Source organism: Vombatus ursinus, unplaced genomic scaffold (genome assembly GCF_900497805.2).
Source record: "Vombatus ursinus unplaced genomic scaffold, bare-nosed wombat genome assembly UNPS02014781.1, whole genome shotgun sequence".
Lineage (NCBI taxonomy): Eukaryota > Metazoa > Chordata > Mammalia > Diprotodontia > Vombatidae > Vombatus > Vombatus ursinus.
Window position 1 is genome coordinate 8,073,395 of NW_020954559.1, and position 24,413 is coordinate 8,097,807.

The 24,413-nt window shown below is 33.6% G+C and overlaps 1 protein-coding gene across 1 annotated transcript in view; it reads left to right on the forward strand.

The window, feature by feature from the left end:
• The window catches only part of LOC114046108 (unconventional myosin-XVI-like), a 682,808-nt gene that overhangs the window by 288,667 nt on the left and 369,728 nt on the right, over nucleotides 1–24,413 (forward strand). The window contains exons 14-15 of the mRNA XM_027866362.1: nucleotides 253–358; nucleotides 15,876–15,993. Coding sequence (XP_027722163.1) covers nucleotides 253–358; nucleotides 15,876–15,993 — 224 coding nt within the window. The remainder of the gene's footprint in view (nucleotides 1–252; nucleotides 359–15,875; nucleotides 15,994–24,413) is intronic.

Genomic DNA, 24,413 nt, shown 5'->3' on the forward strand with positions numbered 1-24,413 from the left:
AAAAATTACACTGTATGTAAATCTGCATCATTAATATTATTATTAAATAACCAATAACAATAAACCATAAGCAAACTAATATTTAGAAACCCCAAATATCTAACTTTTTCTTTGCCTTTGTCTTTAAGGATTATTTCTGCTTAGTAATTATGACCAGAATGTTGAATTGTTGAATGAGTGTCTTATCTCCTTCTCTCTCTCTCTCTCTCTCTCTCTCTCTCTCTCTCTCTCTCTCTCTTTCTCTCTCTGTAGTGGTGAAAGAGGTTCAGGGAAATCTGAAGCCAGCAAACAAATAGTGAGGCATCTCACATGTCGATCCAGTTGCAGCAGGTGTTTATTTGACTGCAAAATAAAAAATGTAAGTACCATCATTGGTTGACTTAGAGAATCATAGGAGTGCAAGTTGAAGACAGAATCATAGAATGCTAGAACTGGAAACATACTTAGGATATAATCTTTTCTGAATGGCTCAGGTTGCATCTGAGAAAACTGAGAGCAGGAGAGATTAGTTGATTTAAAAAAAAAACACACAGGAAATATAACTAAGTGACATAACCAGGACATAAATGAATGTCCTTTTTACACACTAAGCCTGGTGTTCTTTCCTCAAACAAAACTGTCTTCTCTATTTTTAAAATTAATTTATTTATTTTTAGTTTTCAACATTCACTTCCATAAGCTTTTGCTCTATTCTCTTTTAATTCTAAATAGGTGCACATTGGACATAAAGCAGGAGAAACCTACTTACAACATATAAACTTACATTCAATTAAATTCCACAGGTTTTCTAAAAAGCATTTCTCATAACATTTGATGTCTGTCATATATCTGACATATTTTATTTTATTGTATGACTATTTGTGTATATATCTTATATGTCTATTAGTCTTCATCACCTTGAGGTCAGGTCCTATGTTTTGTTTTATTTTTTTCTCCTTCAGAAACTAGGATACTGAGATAAACATAATAAGCTAAATATTCATTTAATTTAATGATATCTGTCAATGATAGTAGAGATTGAAAGGCTTTGAACAACACATGGGCATAATTATATATGTGTATTAGCAAAATCTTCCTGGCAGAGTCATGCATCAAGACTGAATAAAGAGGCATGAGAAGGGGAGGGAAGGACAAGTTAGTAGGCTATTGTGGTAAATTAAGCAAGAAGTAATATAGCTTGGATGAGGGTAGGGATGGTGAGAATAAAAATACAAAAAAATTTTAGGAAGAAGTTTCATCATTTCTTGACAACTTCTTGGATGTAAGAAGAAAAAGAGAAAGATAAGGCAAAGATGGCAGATGTTCTTAATATAGGTGACTTAAAGTGGCAGAGACCATCATAGACACACAGGAATCAGAAGACTTCAGGATTTGGAGAAAAGGCAATAAACTTGATTTAAGACATGTTGGGTTTAATGTGTTTGGTTGAAATTCATGCTGAAGATGTCCAACTGGCAGCTAAAAAGTTAAGAGCTCATTGGCACCCGAAGATATAAAATTTGGAGTTACCCACATAGAGGTTGAGTTGAAGCAGAGTATATGGCTTATACTGCCAAGGAAGGGATGGGGAAAAAGAGAAAGAGGAAAGAGGAATACAGGGAATGTCAGGGTATAGGGACAGGCAGAGCAGTATTTAAAGGTATGGCAATAGTACCAAAAAGTCCATGAGATAGAAGGTTTCAAAAATAGGTTTGAGTATATCAGATGCTATAGAGATGTCAAAGAAGATGAATAGTTGGAAAATATTATATTCAATGATCAGAAGGTTGCTGTTGACTTTAGCAAAAATTTCAATGGAGTGGGAAGGAAAAATAGGAGTCATTGTCCAGGGAGATGAAATTAACACTAATAGTGCAAAAAATGAAGATAAGTGTAGAATACTTTTTCCAACAGTTCAGCAGTGAAAAGGAAAAGAGGGGTAGGTGACTTAGTAGTTGAGAGTAGAAGAAAAGATTTTTTTCTTCTGTTTTGTTTGTTTTCTCTTTAAGGACAAGAGATGACAGAAGGTTTGTAGGCAGATGAGAAGGAGAAGTAGAGGAAAATGGACTGATGATTCAAGAGAGAGAGCTGGGAACATGGATAATAAAATATCTTGGAGGAGCACATGCAAGATGGTCTGTGTATATCAGTGAAAGGGTTATACCTGGAAAGGAAAACTACCTCCTCCATTGAAAGAGGAGAAAAAAGAGGGAAGAATAGGTGAAGATACAGGGGAATAAAGTATGAAAAGTGAAACTAAGGGTAATCACGTTAAATGACATCTATCCTATTACTAAGCCACAATACAAAATCATTTGCTAGGCATATGAAGGCAAGTGAAAAAATGGTGGTTTGGAGTAGCCACTGTCCCAGTTTATGTATAAAACAATTGTTAAATATGACTCTAATCATTTCAATAAAATAGAAATGTATTTATTGAGTGCCCACTATGATCCTAGTACTGCAACCAGAACTATTAGTAGAGGCAGAAAGAGTTTGTGTAAAATATGACCCATCTTCACAAAGAATTATAGTTAAACTAGAGAGACAAGACATTCATGAGCAACATTTATCTCTGGGGCAGCTAGATGGTGCAGTGAATAGAGCACCAGTCCTGGTGTCAGGAAAACCTGAGTTCAAATCTGGCCTTGGACACATGATACTCACTAGCTGTGTGACCCTGGGCAAGGCACTTAACCCCAAATGCCTCACCAAAAAAAATTTTTAAAAATAACATTTATCTCAGTATCTGTTTCTATTTAATAAGCAGCTAAATCATTGCTTTATTCTTACCAAAAGCTGGACTTCTTTTTCTTTATGAGAGTGAATGAATATGAGTTACTAGCACCCTTTTTTTTTTTAAGATGGGAATGCTACCCCTCTCCTAGAGAACCAAGCACTCCCAGCAGAGAGATCTAATCCCAGGATCCTCTGAGAACCTTTTTTCCCCAGAGGAGAAAAATATCTCTATTAGAAATAGATAGCTAAAGGTCATGTAATAACTAAATGTAATATACATATATATATATATATATGATAAAAATCTTTACACCTGTTTCCTGATTTTAAAAGATACAGTAATGCCTAATACTCAGCTAGCCCCCAGAAAGAAACAAAAGACCAAAAAAAACCCCTCTTAGTACCTAAAGCATTTTAAAAAAATATTATAGTGAACCTTAATTCATAAAAGAACGCTCCAGTACTTTACTCAAGGTTTATTTGCTTGTGTTTAAGACATAATTCTAAATTTGGTTATTCATTTATTCATATAACCTCCTTTATTTTAGAAGCAGAAAATTAGAGGGTAAAGAGGCCATCATATTAAAAAAAGAAAAACAAGCCAAACATGAAGGGAGTATAGATTTTTAATAAAAAGTATATCTGTTACTATCTGTATGTATGTAGGTAGGTATATTTGAAACCCCAAACTCAAAAACTTAATGATTTGAGGCCACCTAATGTTGAGCCAGGCATCCTAATACATCTCAGTAACTCCTAAGGGTCTCACTTCTTTAATTCAATATAGTAATTGATGTTCATAATAATGAATCTGAGTCACTGAGAAAAAAAGATGAATTAATGTTCTCTGTGCTTTGACAGAGTAGGGAAATGTTTAATACATTTTAATAGAAGATTTCCATCAAAATGGTTACAATAAAAAAAAAACATTGGCACAAACTTCAGTTATCTGAAAAATTCCTTTATATGGAACACTTTGTTTGTATAAGTTAAATGAAATGCTTCTAAAAAAAATCATTCATTCTCTGTAATATGCTTTTATTTTCTTCTGTTGGATCTGAACTGAACTTTAAAACAGTGCGTCTATCATTATCCTTGATATATTTCACCTACTTTTATGCAGATATTTAAAACTTTCTCATTTTAATGAAATGTTCATAGCAATCCCCAGGGAAAGCTACATTTATTCAAAAACTATAATTATTACTCACTCAAGCCAATTTCTATTATTTAAGCAGGGAACCATTAATTTCACATAGCAGAAAAATGTGTATTTTTCCTCTTGAAAAGAACTGGATATGAGTTTTGCTGAGAATAAAGGGTCTGAGGACATAAGCAGTTGAAAGTGATGGTCAAATAGGTTAAGTTGTTTTTATCATGAGGCATGAGTGTCATGTGACTTAGAGTAACAAACACAACAGTTCCACCCAGGTAATCACTTCACAGTGAGATACGACAAATGTGCTGATGCAGACTAGTAATAGCCTGGAGAGGGAATTCAGACTCTTACTGAATTAGAATTTCTGGATGTGCACTACACACACACACACACACACACACACACACACACACACACACACAGAAATACACCTGCACTTTGGTGATTATGCATTCAAGTACATCTGATTACATTGTGATAAACACAGCTGCGTTTATCCCAGGAGTCATTTATCAAAATAAAAACCCAGAGAACATTCAAACATTAAAACTTCCAGATCAGTATTCTACAATGACTGATTTAGTTTCTGATGTTCCCTATGTCATGAAATCCTGCCTCTGTTGGAGTTGTTTAGAGGGAGAAGATAATGTTGCTATAGTTCTATCTACTTTGAAGAGTCCCTTTACAATACCAAAGAGACTGCCTTAAAAATTGTAGGCAACTTACATGAAGAAAATACACATCATAAACTGCCTTGTGAACATTTCAAATTTAATGTAACTAGTTGTGATAAATTTTTAGCCATTACTTTTGCATTTGAATGCCTTTAAATTCAATAAGACCTGCTATAATTGACTTTTTTCTGTTAAAAAAAAACTTGAGGTCCTTCCCTTTGTGACAAGAGTCCTAAGCCCACTGCTATGGAATTCTCTCCTCAAAGCCAGAGAGTTACCTCTTCATTCTCATGTTGCCTTCTCCCCAAAGTCTTTTCCTTCAGGAACATAAAGTAGGGTTGTCATCAACCATCTTTACTCTTGAAGCTGGAGGGAGTACAGAATGATAAGAGACTCCAAGAGAATCTGCAGAGACTTGAAGATACTACTGCAGTAAAAAACTGAAGGTCTCCTCTCTCCTATTTTTCACTAACTCTCCCCACCCGTCAGGCAGGTACGGGGAAATGATCTCCACTAATAAAGAGAGAGTCCTGTACAAATGGGTTTTGGAATTCTGGTTACACCTTCATTTAAAGAGATTAAAATTAGTAACATATATTTATACCATAACTTATATGTTCTAGCCAGTGTTTGTTCACAGGAACTCAAAATATTTTAAATATCTGGGGCCAAACTAGAAGAATGAAAGACATCACTTTTTTTGGTGTCTGCTTGTATTTAAGGATCCCAAAGTCTTATAAAATATATTGAAATTAATTAATGGGAATAATAAAATTCATGGATTTGATTATAGTGTCACAACTTCAGATTCTTCCTGATAAAAGTAAAGATATAACAATCTATTTTTCCATGAATAATCTCTAAGCAAGATGTGCTTTTAATTTCCAAAATGCACTGTGCATTATGATATGTGAATCATTCTTCCCTTTCCACATTTTAACTAAATTCTTTGAAGATTTTAAAATGTCATTGCTATCTTTCAGATTTCTTTTGTGAATCTATAGTGAAATATCAAAAGAATTTTGATAGGTTTGACAGTACTTGTACTGTTTGTTTTGTTTCTTTTGGTTATTTTTTTTTTGGTTTAGTTTGTTCTTTTCCCTGAAGGAAGAGTGATGATTTCTATGAACTACAGTTTTCTGTCCTGGGAAATAATGCTATGTGTGTGTGTGTGTGTGTGTGTGTGTGTGTGTGTGTGTGTGTGTGTATTTGTATATACATGTGTGTGTGTTTCTGTGTATGAGACAGAGAGACAGATGCGGGACAGATAGAAAAAGTAAATAAAAAATAACTCACAGGAAATGCGGGGAGGGAGCATATGGAGGACATGTAAGGTCAGGAAAAAATTCTTGGATCAGGTGATATTTAAACTGAGTATCAAAGGAAGTCAGGTAAGTTAGGAGTCAGAAATGAGGAGGGAGACCATTTCTCGCAAGGGACCCAGCTAGTACAAATACACAAAGTCAGGAAATGGAGTGAGGTCATTGTAGCTGGGTTATAGATTGTATTGAGAAAAGTAAAGTATAAGAAGACTAAAAAAATAGAAAGATGCCTGACTATGAAGGAACTGAATAGAGGATTTTATGTTTGATCCTAGAGATAATAGAGAGCCATTAGAGTTGGAGTCGGGGGAAGCTTGTGACTTAGACTGACATACCCTTTTGGAAAAATCACATTTGCAGTCGAGTAGAAATAAATTGGAGTGAGGGAGAATTTTAAGGAAAAGACAACAATTAGAAGGTTGTTGAAGTAATCCGAGTGAGGCGCAATGAGGGTTTGAACAAGTGTGGTGGCTGTGTGCGGAGAGAATAGAACATGTATGACAATTTTTACAAGTTGAAAACAGGAATAATTGACAGCAAATTCCATATGTGGAGTGAGTGTAAGTATGTGAGTTTATGAACCTGCTTGACTAGGAGGGTGGTGCCCTCACCAGTATTAGTTGGGAAGAGGGGAGGTTTTTAGAGAAAGCCTTTCTATTTTTGGACATGTTGGGTTTGAGACTAATGTCATTGTTAATTTAAATACAAGCATAGAGGAGTGGAATGCATAGAAGACAAGTTTAAAAGGGTCGACGTGTGAGTTCAATGTCAGAAGTTTACATAGTGGCTATAAACAGCATACCCTATTAACTAGGAGGGAAAACAGAGAGATGAGGTGACATCTGGGGAGTGCAAAAGAGACTAGAGCAAATTGGTTTCTGGTGGTTGTTATGCATTTAATAGGCTCATACCTACTCATTCATAATATCCATCTTGGATATATAATGTTCCTGTTTTATAAACTCTACACAGGTGTACATTTTATTCTTGAATGCTTCGAAGTATAAAATATCATCCTGTATGTGAATTACAATCATTTTATCATAGATATTGGCTTTCTTGTTAGATAGCACCATGATCAACTGAAATGCTATTGTCAACTTGTCCTAAATTTCAATTTATTACAATTAGTTGCAATATATTTTCCATGAAAGAAAACTGCCTGGAATTAAAAATGTAACTCTTAGTAAACAAATTTTCTTAGAGTTCCAACATTTAGTTTAAACAACTAGTTTTAGGAAATATTATAACACTAATTTCTCATTCTTCACTAAGGAATCTTGTGTATTTGTCTTCTAGAAAATTCTAGAGAAAAGATATTTTATCAATATATCTCCATACTTTTAGAAGTCTCAAAATTAAACATTAATAAAACTAATCTAAGTAATTTAGTAGAGGCCTCTTATAAATATATCCACATACCAAGCAAAAGAATAACAAGACTTAGAATTGGCCCTAAGTGATGCAGTGACTTGTCACATGGCAGAGCCAGGAATAGGACCAGATCTCCTGGTATCTCATCCAGTGTTCTTTTCACTGTACAGAACTCTCTTACATAGACAAAATAATTCAATTCATTTTCTAAATTAGTATTAATAGAAGCTATGCATATTTTCTTTCAGGAGTTCAAAAAAAATGAAACCATTAGAAGACAACTTACTTATTTGTGCCACTCAGAGTGATGGTTTACACACATTAAAAAAAAAAAAAGAAGAAGAAGGCTTCATTTAGCTTTGAATTTCTCAAAAACTGTCCAAAACACATTTTTTACTGCCACCTAATGGACAAATGGCTAATCAAAATGTAAAACTCAGTGTTTGAATCAGTATGCTTTTATAGTTACTTGATGTAAGTGTATGTCATGGATATATATCAACATATAATTATATATTCATGCCTGTGTTTACGTATATCTATGGACATTGTACATGTGTGGACATATGTCTATGGTCATTCTTTTGCCATATATGTGTGTGTGTGTGTATATATATACATACATATATATATACACACACACACACAAATGATACCATCACGTATAATAGCACATTCATAATATAAAAATAAGGATATATAACAATATAGATTGTATGTGTACATGTATTATTGTATCTAATAGTACAGATCATATGTTCACATTTCTCCAATAGAATGTATGCATATTTATATACACTATACTATATGCTACTATAGTTTATATGCATGCTGCCAATACAATAGACCATAACATATACATATATGCTATGACTATATGTATGAATGTGTATATAAACATATGCAAATACTCATGTGTACACATAATCATATATATATAATAGCATATGTTATATGTGTGTGCATGCTTTTCATGTGATAGAATGTAAGTTATTGTGATTCAGAAAGTTTCACTTTTGTCTTTGCCTAGCAAAGCACCAACCACATAGCAGGAAGAAGAAACAGTGGCATTGTCCAACTGAATGGGTATTGCCTCAGAGAAACTGAGACCTGGGAGACCTTGGATTAAAAATGCTGAAGTCTCCCACTGCATCCAGGGCCATCACTAGTCATCTTGATCTATGTCTTGCTCCTGCACTCTGATGCCTCTAGAGGAGAGAGTGAAGTTTATGATTTTGCACAGCCCTGCCTCACTTGAATCCAATTCAGTTTCAAATCAATATGTCACCCTCCTCATGTCATTGGTCCCCGTTGAGAACTAAGGACAAATAGCATCAACAACAATAATCTTTGGGAATGACCTCATCAATTCCCACAGGTTTAATTATCTCTATACTGATAATTCCTAAATCTATAGACCCATCCCCAGTTTCTCTCCTGAGCTTTAGTTACACATCACCAACGGCCTATTACACATTTCAAACTGGATTTTTTGGAGGTATCTCAAACTCAACATGTAAAAAACTGAACTCTTGATCTGTGCCCCCAAACCAAACTTTCTTCAGAACAAGCCTAATGCTGTTGAAGGTACTACCATTTTTCCTAGTCTGCCAGGTTTGAAAATTCAGCATCATCCTTGACATCTTTATTTTCCCTCACAGCACATTATTCAAAAATCTTGCCATTTCTAACTCTATAACATCTCTCATCTTACTCCTCTGTAATCACTTATCTAACATCTTAGTTCAATCCCTCTTTACCCTTCATCTACATTATTTTAATGGCTTCCTAATCGGTCTCCCTGTGTCATCTATCCCAACTCTAATCCACCATACTAAAATGATTTTTTTTAATCACAGAAAATCACAGATTTTCTTTTAAATGGTGCCACTCCCCCACTCAGACTTCCTTGACTCCCTGTCACCTCTAGAATCAGATAAAACTTCTTTTTAGCTTTTAAAGCCCTTTATGATTTTGCATTAACCCATTTTTCCAGCCTCCTTATACATCACTCTCCCTTCCCAATACATTCAATCTGGCCTACTTTCTGTTCCTCATGTATACCATTCCATCTTTCCTACCTCTGCATTTGCAGGAGCTAGTCCCCTGGAATGTACTGTCTCCTCACCTCTACTTTTAGATTCTTTCTCTTCCTTCAGAATGAAGCATTCCTTCTAACAGAGGCATTTCCTAATCCCCTCACCTGATAATGCTTATCTCTTAAACTACCTTATATTCCCCTACTTTGTCTTTCATATCCTTAAAGATATACTATATATACCTCTACATGCCCTTAGCTCTTTGTGTTTAGGAATTACTGCATTTGGCAATTGATTGCTTGGTTAATTGTTTGAATAGGAAGCTAATGAAGAGAGCAGCACTTTGTAGTACTGGAGTTATGAATTTAAATGCAAATGAATGAATCCATAGCATTTATTTAGCACTTTTTATATTCCAAACACTGGGAGAAATACAAAAACAAGACAGTTCCTACCTCAAGAAACTTATATTCAAATGGGGGAGGCAACATAAAGGTGGATGGTATTCAAGGAAGGGTATTATGGTCTGGGAAGTGACTAAGCTCATGAAGAAGTAAATAATACAGTAGTTCATTAATACACCCTTTCCAGTGGCAGTGGTGATTTGATTACAATTCCCAGGAAAGAGAGGTGTGTGTGTGTGTGCGTGTGTGTGTTAGAGTAAGGAGGAATAATTCCATTATCAGAGTAGAAAAATGACTAGAATGAAAATGAAGATGGTGGGGGAGCAGATCTGAGTGACTTCTCTTCCCCCAAACATAACCGCTGTTGGCTCAGTTTGTAGGATGGAGCAGCCGCAGCAGCAATAGCTGCAAAAAACTAGCTCTGCTAAGTGCTGTCTATGGGACTTCAGAAAATCACTTCAATTCTTGGTGCCTGTTTTCTCATCTGCAAAGGAAGAAGCTGGACTAGGTGATTAATTAATTGATTCATGGTGCCTTCCAGCTCTAAATCCTATGAACCTAAATTTTGTGATCAGGGAATTGACCTGACCAGTAAGCATAAGAATTAGACTACCAACAAGGCAAAAGACTGATTGAAAAGGAGGCAGAAATACTAGTAAGAAGCTATTTCTGATTACTCCTCCTGATGCCCTTGATTACATATTTCTACCCACAATGCATTTAGTGTTTCAGCCAGTCTGACCTAACTGATGTTCACTGTGCAATAGAACATTCTATCTCCTACCACATGCCTTCACATAGGCTGTCCTCCACGCTTGATATGCTCTTCTTTCTCAACTCAGCTTTTTGAACCCCTAGTAGCCTTCAAGTATCAGAATTCAAGTGCAACTAAGTTCCTTCAAGAGGTCTTTTTTTTTTTTTTGGAAATCCATTGTTCTTAATCATGCACCCCTCAATAAACTGTTTTTATTTTGGATTTATGTTGCATTGACTTTTCTGTGTTCATGTTTTCCACCCAATAGAATGTAAGCGTCATCAGGGTGGATTTCATTTTTGTCTTTGTAACCTCAGCATCTAGCACAAAATAGGCCCTTAATAGATGACTGTTTGATGAGACTGATCACAGAAGTTCAGCCAGGAGGCAATGAGAAGCTGTAGTTGAATCTATTGGAGTAAATGATATTTCCAAGGAAGAGTGGATAGAGGGAAAAGAGAACAGGGCTAAAGACCGCAAAAGAACACATATTTTGATTACTCAGGAGGAGGAAGAATAGCCAGGAAAAGAAAAATATGAAATTACAAATCTTTGAGCCTAAGGGAGCCTAGTAGGGAGGAATAGTCCTTGCCTAGTAGGGAAGGAATAGTTAAATGTTGAATATAGATCAAGGACAATGAATATTGAAAAAGGCCATTAGATCTTGTAATTAGGAGGGCATTGTTGATTTTAGAGGGCACTCTATACTATGTAGTGTAGTGGCTACGTAATACATGGTAAATAATTGAGGAAAGAGTAGGTAATGAGAAAGTGGAGCTAACTATGTTAGACATTTTCCCCCAAGAAATTGGTTAAAATAGAAAAGCCAAGGAAAGACTTTTATCTGATCTCTTGACTTTTTTGGATTTTATTTCATTTTTAATGAAAAAAATCTATTTTCTCCTACCCTGTCCATTGGGGGAAAAATGAAAAAAAAAAAAAACCCTTGTAGCAAATATACATAGCTAAGCAAAACAAATTCTTACATTGACCATGTCCAAAACATGAGTTATTTTCTACTAAATCCATTACCTCTCTGGCAGGAGGTGGGTAGCATGCTTCATCATTTGTCCTTTGGAATCATGATTGATCCATTGTGTTGATCAGAATTCTTAAGTCTTTCAACTTTACAATGTTGTTGTTATTGTACAATTTTTTCATATGGTTCTACTCATTTTACTACATATATATATATACATATAATTTGTTTGATGTTTGTTTTTACATTTCAACCATTTACAAGTTACTCCCATTTCATGAGATGTCTCATAACAAAACCAAACAGTTAAGTAAAATTCATATTATACAGACGTCATCTGAAGGTACATGTGATATACCACATATGTAGCGTCCTTCCATCTATTTTTTTTTTTTTTGCAATTAACAAAAATCTATATCAGGCAGCAAAGACAGACAATTTGAAGAGCTAAAAAGAGAAATTACATTTTGCTGAAATGTAATATAACAATGAATTGGTTTCAATATTCCACATATATGCACCCAAGGAAATAGCTTCTCAATACTTAAAATGAAATGAAAATACAAAGAGAAATAGACAATAAAATTACAATGGTGGTGGACTTCAATTTATCTAACAGCCCTAAATGAATGTAAAAAAAAATCATAAGTAGGATAAGGACCTGAATAGACTTGTAGAAAAATTAGATAAGGTATACCTTTGGCAATTATTGAATGAATATAGAAAGGAGTATGCATATTTTAGTTGTACATAATTATTTCTTAAAACATAAAAACCTCATAAAATACAGAAAAAGTGGAAATATTGTACCCATCTTTTAATGATCATGATGTAATGTAAATAAGGTGAAATAAATAATTTATATTAAATAAATTGAAAAGATATTAAAATCAACTGAAGACTGAATAACTTACTCTTAAGGAATTGTTGCATCAACAAACACACAATAGAAAAACAAATAATTCCATTAAATATAATGAAATCAATGAGAAAACATTCCAAAAAATAATTAACATAGCCAAAGCAGTCCTTAGGGGAAAATTTATATCTTTAAATTATTTTTATTAACAAAAAAGAAAAAGAACAGAGCAATGAGTTAGCAATGCAATTAAAATGATAGAAAGACCATCAAATTAAAAAATTAAAAATGAAAATGGAAATCCTGATAATCAAAGAAGAAAGTATAAAAAATAAAAACAAAACAAAAAATCAAATTAATAAAATGGATTTCTCTATCAGTAATTTGGGACATTTTTTTAAAAATACAGCTGTTTATAGTTTGAATTTCTTTCTTGGAAAATTGCTTGTTCATATCCTTTGAAAATATGTCATTGGGAGAATGGCTCTTATGCTTATACATTTTAATATATTCCTTACATGTCATAGAAATTACTTATTTATTTGAGAATCTTGCTATAGAGATTCCCCTGCTAACTGTACGGAAGACTTAATTTAAGGAATCCTAAAACTCTTGTTGATAAAGGGGAAGGAGTCGTTGGAGAAAGAGAGCAATTAAAGACAAATGACTACTAGAGGAAAGTTTTGAAGGATGTAGGAACAAATTGGAGGGTTTAGGGAAAGGAAACTTTTGAGAAATGTAGGAGAGAAGTTTAGGGGAGCTGGTTGATTACTGGTTGATCAGGACATTATATGCTGATTTGGGACACAAAGGAAGAGAGAGAGAAAAATATCAGCGCAATTACTATGAACAGTGACATAGGGAATCTATTTAAAAAATTCAAAACTTATTATTAAGCAGAAACCATGACTCTGATGAGGTTATTCACTATAATCTTGAAGTGAGTAAAATCAGTTAAATTTCTCCAGTGGCAAAAGAATAGGAAAGGACAAAAGGAATATAACATATCAGAATCAGAAAGCCAAGGGCTTCTAGCACAGTCAATAGTAAAACTATAAAGTTTATGCTCATTGAGTTCAGACTTACAATGGCTAAGATATTGAATAATTTATCCAAAGTGGCCCAGCAAATAGTGATATAACCTCCAGTGGGGCCTAGGTCTTCTGATTACCACTTCTATCAATCAGTCAGTCAACAACAACAACAACAAATATTAAAAGTGTCTGCTATGTGCTAGACACTGAGTATATAAAGACAAAAAATGAAATAGGCCTCATCCACAAGGAAATTACATTATTATGGAAGAGAAAAATTATATCTATATATAATGTGTATATATATACATACACACATATATATTTAACAGAACATATACAAAATAAATGCAATGTTCTTTTCTACTTCCTAATGTTCTATAGTTCAATGTAACCTTTATACCTTGCATATTTATTTGGCTGTCAATTTTTATATGTATTTTGTAATCATTAATATAATATGACACTATCAGGGTCTTAAGAAATAAAAGATTAATAGTAAAAATAATTTAAAAATAATTTCTTAGGTATTTATTTTTAAATTATTTTTACTAAATAACTACTATGAAACATTGAAATTGATGCACAGGCAAGGTACTACCTTCTATTTTCTTTATTAGTTAACAATGTTAATATTTAAAAATATTAAACATGGGGCAGCTAGGTGGCACAATAGTTAGAGCTCCGGCCTGGGAGTCTGGAGGACCTGAGTTCAAATCCAGCCTCAGACACTTGATACTTAGAGCTGTGTGACCATGGGTAAATCACTTACCTCGATTGCCTCACCTAAAAAAAAAATTAAACAGGACATGACTGGATAAGACAAAATAGGAGATTACTTGTGAAGAGTGATGTAATGGAATCTATTCCAAATTATATTATTAGTAATATTTCTGCCACTAAAACTTTCTAATGTTTGCCTCTTAGTTTTACTTTCTTTAAAGATAGAAGTGATAACAGTAAATTTTCTAGTATAGTCAACTTTTTTTCCTCTTTTTTTTTTTTTGATGAGGCAATAGTAAATGACTTGCCCAAGATCACACAGCTAGTAAGTGTCAAGTGGCTGGATTTGAACTCAGGTCTTCCTGATTCCAGAAGCAGTGCTCTATCCTCTGGTCACTTAACTGCTCCTCCAGTCAATTTTTTTTAAACTAGGAAGCTGACTATATGTTTTAGAAGTTTAAAAATTAGTCATTTCTAAACATCTTTGAAATCACTGCAATTCAGTCATTTTTAGTCACCAACAAGTTTTTTTAAGCACTTATCATGTACCAAGCACTATGCTAAGTGCTAAAGGTAAAAAGATTTAAATTTTTTTTTGTGACTCCTAGGAACTCACAAGTCTACATGCCAAGTAACACCACATACCCAGAATAAAGACATCTAGTGAAAAGACATTAATACATTTTATTTACATCCCCATATCTCATATCACTTTCTGTTTGGTAGGTGACAAACAAAATATTTTTTGTAATCTTTCATACTTGAAAACTATTCAGAATGAATGAGGTGTTTTTATATAGCAAACACAGGAAAAATTGTTTTTTAAACCCAGAAAATACAAATAAAAATGTCATCTAAGTAAGAATAATTCAATTCTAGGAGAGCCAAACAACATGCAAATTAATTCATCCAGGAGGACTCTGTCTAGGGTAGAGGAAGTGACATTTGGATGTGATTCTTTCCTGCAGTAAAACAATTCTTTCTGAAATATAGGGGAGAGAAAAGCCGCCCAGACCCTCCTTGGTTCTGTCATTCGTTGGAGAATTGTTTGATCACTCTCACTGTCAAACACTTGGCTGAAAGAAGCAGAAGAAGCTTTTTTTGAAAAAAAAAAAAACAATGCTATATACATCATCTCAAGAGCTGTCAATAAATGTGAAAACATTTATTAATAGAATTGCTGCAGCTATAAATTTCCTCAATTTATGGAATTTCCACAAGCAGGTTGCATGGAGTAATATATGGGAAAGCAACCATGTGATGATAGCAGTAGCAGCAGTTTGCATTTGTATAGGATTTTAAAATTTACCAAATGTTTTGCTATTCCAGTTTTAAAGATGAGGAAGCTGAGTCACATAGAGGTTGAATAACTTGCCTAGAGTGACCTAGCTAGGGCAGAATTTGAAACCAAGTCTTCCTAACTCCAAGTCCAACACTCTGTCCACTACTTCATATTGCTATTAACTCAAATTCACTACTTGGAAGAAAAGATTAGGTCATTATTTATAGCCAAAATTAGAAAATATTTTTGACACCCCTCCAAAAATGATTTTGTTTGTTTGTTTTTTACTACCTGTTACAAAGTGATGGGAGAAGCAGTTCTTTTGCAGTTCCTTGGTACAAACATGCTTCAAGGTTAAGTGACTGTTCTAAGCTAGGTCATCTAGTGAACAAAAGATTTTCAAAGCTCCGTAGAGCTATATTATTTAGATAATTCAGTTCATCTTGTGATTGCAAACAGAAAGACAACGTTAAGAAATCTGAAAATACCCTACTTCCACAAAGCATATGCATTTTTAAAAACAAAGTCCGTAACAAACTTTTGTTATATTACAGGTTAATTGCATTTTAGAAGCTTTTGGACATGCTAAGACAACACTTAATGACTTGTCCAGTTGTTTTATAAAATACTTTGAACTGCAGTTCTGTGAGAAGAAAAAATCTTTAACAGGAGGTAAGTACAAATTATGTTGGAATACAGATAGATTCCTTGTTGAACCACAAGATGGCAGAGAAACCCAAGGAAATGATTAGGACTTCCAGTAAAACAGGTCTTCAACATTTCAGTTCTATTTTAATAGATTTATCATGGCTAAAGAACAAATTTGACAGCTACAGGGAAAACAGATTAGCAAATGGCTTAATTAGGGTCCTGTTTATACTTCTGCTGTCAATTCAAATACTGGTTTGCTTGAAATAAACCTTTTTACTTTCTTTTCACATCTTGCTTTTTGTAACAGGGACCAAGACTCAGAAAATATTTTCACTTACTGATCCTAATAACTGAGACATGGAATTTTAAACACTGCTACAACCTTGGGTTGCAATAACTGAAACCTAAGGGAGAGCTTTTTCAAAATGCCTTAGTAGATCATTAAGTTTTATGATAATCTGGGATGTGTACTGAACCAAACTGGCAAACCCAAATTGAAAGAAACCACATTAATTTTCTAAAACCTGAACCTAAATGAACCATTTCTCAAGAACAATTTTAATAAAATCAGCACATCAAGGTATTCACCAAAATGAAATTGAGCCAATCAATTTAGGCCAGTTCTCTAATGAGAATACAATAAAACCCGTCATTATTATTGTTATTATTTCACATTTACATAATGAGCTAAGTTTTACAAAATGCTTTCTTACTAGCATCCTTGTGAAGAGGCATTACAAATATAATTCTTTTCTTATAGACTAAGAAACTGAGGATCAAAGAGGCTAAGTAATTAACCCATGTTGTCACACCTCTAGTTCTAATTTTGTTCAATCATCTCTAATGATTTTGTCCTCTATATAATACTGGAGAAAATTCAGACTCATTATTGTTTTTGAAATTTGTTATACCCAAAAGATTTTTTAAAACAAATATATAATAGAATAAATGCAATTTAACAAAGAAATATACAACTTACTCTAGTAAATAAAGACACTTAGAGAAACTTGAGCCAGTTATTTGAATATAAGCCATGTCATAATTACAAATGCTTATTATAGGCAGAAAAATGTAATTTTGGAAGGCTGACTACTAAAAAAGTCCAATTACTGAGTCTTAGTCCTTCTATAGGAAGGGATCTTCTGACTCTAATTATAGTGCTTTACCCAATTCCAGTGGCTGCAGGAAAGAACACTGGTAACTCAATGGATTCTGAGTGTTCTGAATGACATGTTCTAAAGAAAGAGAAACTGGTTAAAAAAAAAAAACTCTGAAAATTAGGGATCTCTTCAAATAGCTTCCTAAAGAAAATTCTGGGATCCTCTTTCCTTAAAACATTATGGTCAGAATGAATCATAAGACTCCAACTTTAAGAATGATTCTATTTTAAAAAAAAAAACAGGTATGTAGGCTGAGTTTCTGGCTTTAGTTCACCACCGCTATCACCACTCTCTCTGATTTTTTTTTTTAATGATTGTTTGGCTTCTGAAGGTTAGCCAGCAATGTGTTGTATAACACCCTGGGGCTTCTTATATGATCCATTCCATCCTCCATCAAGGCATATCATTAAAAACTGAGAATCTGGTCCTCATAAATTCCATTTTGTACTGACCATCACCACCTCTGACTACTTCTAGGTGAAGTCTTTAGGCAGTGAAAGTCTTTTCTAGAGATCTCATCCTATTTTAATTTTGCTGAATGAAATAAAACTTAAATGATCCCTTTTCCTCTAGAATAGCATTAATAATTTCTTTTTCTTTCCAAAATAAAATTTATCAGGAAAAGAACTATATATCTATGAAAAAGAATATACATGTATATGTAGATATATGTTTAACAGAATTGATATATTTACTGACCCTACAAAACATATATTGAATGTGGCTTCTTGGCTATAGTTTTTTTTTTAAACTCTAAGTTTTGAAGGACAATTTTGCATATAAATTTATATAATTATTTCCAAAATAGATTTAATAGTTACATTAAAGAGAAAAAAACAAAATAAAAAGTGATTTTATAGACAGAGGATTTGTACTGATGTCATTTATTATCTGTTTAACAGAATTTCTCTACTTACCTAAAAGAATAGAATTTAAAAATCACTCCATTGATCTTACAGCTGACAAAAAGTATTATGATAGCAACTTAATTTGTTTGTTGTTGGTGATAATTATACACATGTATTTAGAATATTTATATCAGTTTATAAATATAATATTAATTTATAAATATAAAATATAGATAGAAAAGTATAGAATCAATATCACAAGCATAACATAGTAAAAATAGGTACCTTCTCTGCAACTAATAGTCCTGAAGTTGCCTGGGCTACTAAAAAGTCCAGTGACTGAAGGTCATATAGACAGTATGTATCAAACAGGACTTGAATCAAGTGTTCCTACAGGACACTGTCTCTCATAGTTATAGATTTAGAGATATAGACATAGCTATAGATGTAGGTGTGAATATGTGTGTATGGATAATATAATGTGTTCCCCATCACTAAAATTGTTCAAACAGATATGTGGTGATCACTTTCTAGAGATGATGTAGGAAGGATTCCTGTTTGAGTGAGGATTTTGGACTAGATGTTTTCCAAAGTCTCCTAAAACTCTAATATTTTATTATTCTATTTAATGATTCTACCATGATGTGCTCTAATAACTATCAATAAATTGCCAAGTAATATGACTCAATAATACTTTTTATCCCCGAAAAGCCTTGATTTGCTGTCACAATGAATAGATACAATTATAGCTCTGAACTAAATTGATATGGATAGGAGATATGATGTAAAAAAATGATGAGCTAGTCCTTTATCTAATTAAAACAACACCAAGAAACATAATCGTAATTGTCTTATGGTATTTTGTTACATAAATATGGTATCTGCTGTCTTCCCCTCTACTCAAGCAGAATGCAGGAGAATGCAAAGACTATCACTGCAGAGATTTTTTTAAAATTTTGCTGTCTTTCACACACTGTCTTTTGCATGTAGTAGACAATACATCTTTGTGGAATTTTTGAACTATTATCAACAATAAGCAAGTTAAGCAGCTATCATAAAACTTTTTTTCAGCTCTAAGGAGTGATTTTTGAATTCTACTTCTTGAGGTAAGGAGAACATTCTGTTGAACAGATAATAAATGACATCAGTTCAAACTTTGCCTATAAAATCAGTTTTTATTTTGCTTTTTCTTCTCTTCAATGTAATTATTATAGCCATTTTGGAGTTCATGGTATAAATGTATATGTAAAATTGTCCTCCAAAACTTAGAGTTAAAAAACATAACAGCCAAATAGCCATATTCAAAACATGCTTTGTAGAGTCAGTATGTGTGTGTGTGTGTGTGTGTTTCAGTTGTGTCTGACTTTTTTGTGACCCTTTTGGGGTTTTCTTGGCAAAGATACTAAAGTGGATATATATGACAAATCTTTTATGGTCAATGCTTTCTCTTGTCTATCATTTTTTATTTCTTGTTATTCATATGCTGTTTCCTTTAATGAAACTTGTCATTTCTGCTTTTCCTTTCTTTCTCCTAACTGACATAGTAGATAGGCTTGGACTTAGAGCCAGTAAAACCTGGATTCAGGTTCTAAATCCAATGCATACTGGCTGTGTGACTATGGGCAATTCACTTGACCTGTCAATAACAGAGCCAGCTAATTGCAGAGAAGGTGCTCACCTTCATTGGTAGAGGAAGTTTCTTCATCTGAGAGTCCTCAATATCAATGAAATCACAGATTCAGTTGTTATCCCATTCTTTCATGAAGTTTAGTAAAATGCCTCACTTTTTACCTTTACCTTTTCTTAGCATCCTTAAAATATAGTTTTTATTAATTTTTTTAACAAGGCATATCCACTTTATCTCAGTTGTTTCTAGCAGAAACTAAGGAAGCTTATGAAAATTAAGTAAAATACAATAACTAGAAGAAATTTCTCCACATGTATCTTCCCACTTTCCCTGTGTAACAATTCACATTCAATGTATCAATAACACTGAATATTATCAGGTCAAGATTCAAATTCAGAAGCTTCGGAAGCTTTCTGTCTGAATAATTTAAAGAAAAAGGAAAGTCACCTTAAATCTTCATTTAAATTCAATTCCATCTGAAGTTACAGAAATGGAATTAATAGCCTAACCAGGCTTTGATTTATTGATGTTTAAGCTAATTTGCATATTTGGTGGGGTACAACTCATTTAAAATAGAAACAAAGCTATAATCAGCAATTTTGGTTCCCAGGGCAAGCAGCACAAAACATGCCCTCAAATAAACTTCTTAATTGCCATAGCATCATAGACTTAGAGCTGAAGGGCCATTAGAGGACATAAAGGGAGCCACCTCATTTTACTGATGAAGAACTAAGGTCCAAAAGTTTTAAATGATTTGGTAAGAGTCATGTAAATTGTTAATGTTAGAACCAGGATGTGAACCAAGGCCACTTAAATCGATATCTAGCATTCTTTCTATTATATTATGTATGAAAATAATTCAAGAGGTAATTAGAAGCTGAACGTGGTGGTTTGCCCCAGTAATCCAGGCTACCAAAGAGACTGAGGTTGGCAGATCTCTTGAATTCTGGAGTTCTGAGCATCAATTGGGATGAGTAAAATATGTTTCTCTATTGAGTCTGTCATCAATATAGTGAGCCTGTAGCAGTGGTGGGAGGAGACCAACAAGTTGCCAGAGGAGGGACAATTCAGCCCAAGTTGGCAATGGTACAGACCATAATTACTCTGCTAGTCGATAGTAGAATTAAGCCTGTGAGTAACCCCTGTACTTCCAGCCTCTGTGAAATAGGAAGACCCAGTCTTTCAAAAAATGCATTTTAAAAAGTAATTAGAGCAAATTTAGTTGGGCAAGAAGGAGAATTAGTTACTATAGTGGCTCACAGGCGGGTGTTATTAAAATATTATTAAATGTTATTAAAATAGCTTTCCACTTTAATTAAATATTCTTGTTAATCAGATACTAAAGTAAGTTGTTTCTAGCCTGCTGAAGGAAGGCATGCGCTGTCAACATGCACACAAAAATTTAAATACTGCAGTTTTTTAAGTCATCATTTTATATTTTTGTACCCTCCAAATTTCTCATTAGTCACTTGGCCCTTCTTATAGCTTCTAGTAGGATAGCCCATCACTGTGGGTCATTCAGCCACAATAAAGCTTTATCAAGTAGTAAGTTATTATATGGATTTAAGGTTGTCTTTTTGAAATTGGAAAATGCCAAGCAGTTGTAGTGATTTTAGTAGTAATGTAATTGATGCTTAGCGGCTGATATTGACTATAGCTAATCAATAGAGCCAACTGCTTTCTTACTAAGACTATGCTTAGCCCATGTAGTAAGATCATGTTATTACCATAAGAAACATTCTTGCTAAGAACAGAGTTTTCATCCTGTTCACCTCCAAGCTCTACCAGATGTTATTGCTATTGTAATAGTACTTTTGCCCATACTGCCTTGGGGCATGCTCAGCAAACATCACAAAACCACTTCAAGCTTTGATGCTCCTAAACTAGGAGAACACCTGAACACCTCCCAAGGAGGAGGTGGGGCAGCCATGGTGGTGCTATACTTTTCTTAACAATAATCCTGGGATGAGAGCCACAAGAAGGTTTTTATTATCCACATTTTAACAATGAAGAAACTGAGTTTTAGGGAAGTTATATGACTTATTGAAAATGCTTAGGATTACCAAGTGGTAGAGAAGACAAGAATCAAAGAGTCGTAGAATGTTGGAGTGGAAGAGATTTTAGCAATGATCTAGTCCATATGTTCCCAAAATGGGCCATACCACTCCCTCCGGGGCAGTAGAACAGGGCAGAGTTGGGGAGGGCAGTAGTACCCTCGAGTGCAGTGAGGGGCATTGAATTAAAATAAGGGGGTGGTAGAAGCATAGGGAAATAAGAGAATAAAATTTTGAAAGACTTTTTCTACATGTTTCATCTTTTGTGTAACAGAGTTAAAGTTGTAGTGATTACATTATTTTCCAAATAAACACACAAAATGCAAGGTATAATCAAGCAGTGGTTAAGTCTGCCAACAGATCTTAACAAGCAAGTGTTGGCAGGTGAGCATGTCCCAAATTGTCAGGAAGTCCAGCAGGCATGACAGAAATATGTGCATGTAATTACTTGTTTACAATCCGATACTATATATCATATAGTATACAGCTACATAATGCAATATTGTGTCATAAAAATTTCAACGCAGGAAAAAAATCCACAGATTTACAACAAATTATTAAATTTAAGATATCATTTTAAAAATTTATATTTTTTGAAATGATGCAAATTTCAAAAAAAAAAAATCAAAGGGTTATAAAAAGATTTCCAGGGGGGCCACTGAGTAATTTTTTTTTTGAAAAGGAGGCATAAGCCAAATAAATTTGGGAACCTCTGTCCAACCACTTTAATTAGGAAACCAACTGACCTCAAACCCAATGCAGTTTCAACTATACTAAATTATTCCACTCATGAATGACACAGAGGAGTTAGAGCATATTGGAACATAGGAGTAAGAAACTAGGTCAACATTAAGCAATTAACAAAATTTATTTAGTTTTTATTATGTGGAGAGAGAAAATGTTCAAATTATGCTTTTGTAAGGAGTTGAAGTTAGGGTAACACAATAGATGTTGGGAGCAGGTAAAAGGTAATGCTGGAGCTATTGAGGACATTGCAACACTTTTAGGGAGGATATATATATATGTATATATACATATATATATTATATATAACTGTGTACATATAATGTATATTTTATGTTTTATTTTTTAGTGTAAACTGAAAAATATCCATGCTTAGTCTAAAAAAATTCCCTGCAGGACATCTTTCCATGCAAAATACCATTCGTATCACATATAATGTTTGATCAAACCACAAAAAAAATAGTGTAGAAGAATTATGTTGAAAGTCTTATTTTTTTAAATTCAAAGTCTTTCAGGTCAAGTTATTAGTAAAAAGAAATGTTCATCCTGTCAATGGACACACTTGGAATTGAAAATTCCCAGGTGCCTCTTTAGCTTAGAAACCAATTACCTTCCCTCAATTATTACAATTTTATTTCAGTATTATAGGGAAAAAAAAAGACATTTCCTTCTGGAAGAATATTTGGTTCCCCTGGCAGTTAATTTTATTTTACATTTTTAGAATGTAAAATGTCCATTAAGATAGTTTTTGAAACCCTACTGATCAGAAAGCTGTTAATCCTTAGCAATTTTTCTCCCTGCTGGAGATGAGCTAACAAGGATGATTACTAATTACATTTTTTTTTCTAATTCAAATGGAAGGTTTTGAAGTAGCTCTATGGGGTGGAGTTTGATTAATTTTGAATGCTGTTTTAAATAAAGCTTACACATATTATAGAATCAGCATGTGGAAGTGTCATTTGTATCCCTGAGTGTAGAAGTGTGATAATCATGAGGGCTACCCCACTAAGCCTTCCACTCTCACCTCTCTGTTCCTTTCGTTGATGAAAAGGGTGGGGAATGACTCAATTAAAGAACCTCATTGCATATGTGTCTGAGGTTAATAGGAAAAGATTTTTATACTTTTGTGTTCTGGTTTATCTGAAGAATTAATATCATTAATATAATAAAATTATAGTGGAGGGAAAATAAATTCAGCAATGGGTTTGTTAAAAAATCAAAAAGAAAATAAAGCTTAATATCTGATATTGTATTTGAAAATCCCCTCAGATAAAATGGCAATTACAAAATGGGAAAAGAATGTTTTTGAAGCACACTATTGCCTCATTCTCTACTTTTCTACCCACACGCTTTAATTTTAACACCACTATGTTACCATAATAATGGTCATTTTCTGGCATATTTAAAAGAGGTGAAAGAAAGAGAGAGAGAGAGACAGACAGACAGACAGACAGAAAGACAGAGACAGACAGAGACAGAGACAAAGAGAGAGAGTATTCTTGTTTTGGTGCCATCCAGAGTTGTGTTTTCAAGGACCTTTTCTTCTTGCTCAGTGAAAAATGAAGGTACTGGTACAAATTCCTCTTATGAGATCCTTCTTCAATATGCTTGATCTTACTTTGACTTTTTTGCTTGACCTGAGTATTTCCTGATAGCAAATTCAGTCTAAAGGATGAAACTTGTTCTTAGCCTACATTTTATGGTCAAATCACAAATGAGTTAATGGCTATAAATGTTAAGTAACAATTAGTAAATTATTTAAGTAGGGTCTTGTTTATAGTTCAGTTGTGATGGACCATTAAGTCCATCTTCCTTTCTGAGAACTGTTATCCTGTAAAAATATTGACTATGGGTGGAGTCCTGGCTGTGTATCATTTACATATACTTATGCAGTTCGAGCATATTATCTATTACTGCTGATTATTAATAGCAAAAAGCTGAAGAGATAGTTGTTGAAAGAGATATACTAACATTATTGACAACAGAAGTGTAAATATATAGCCATAAA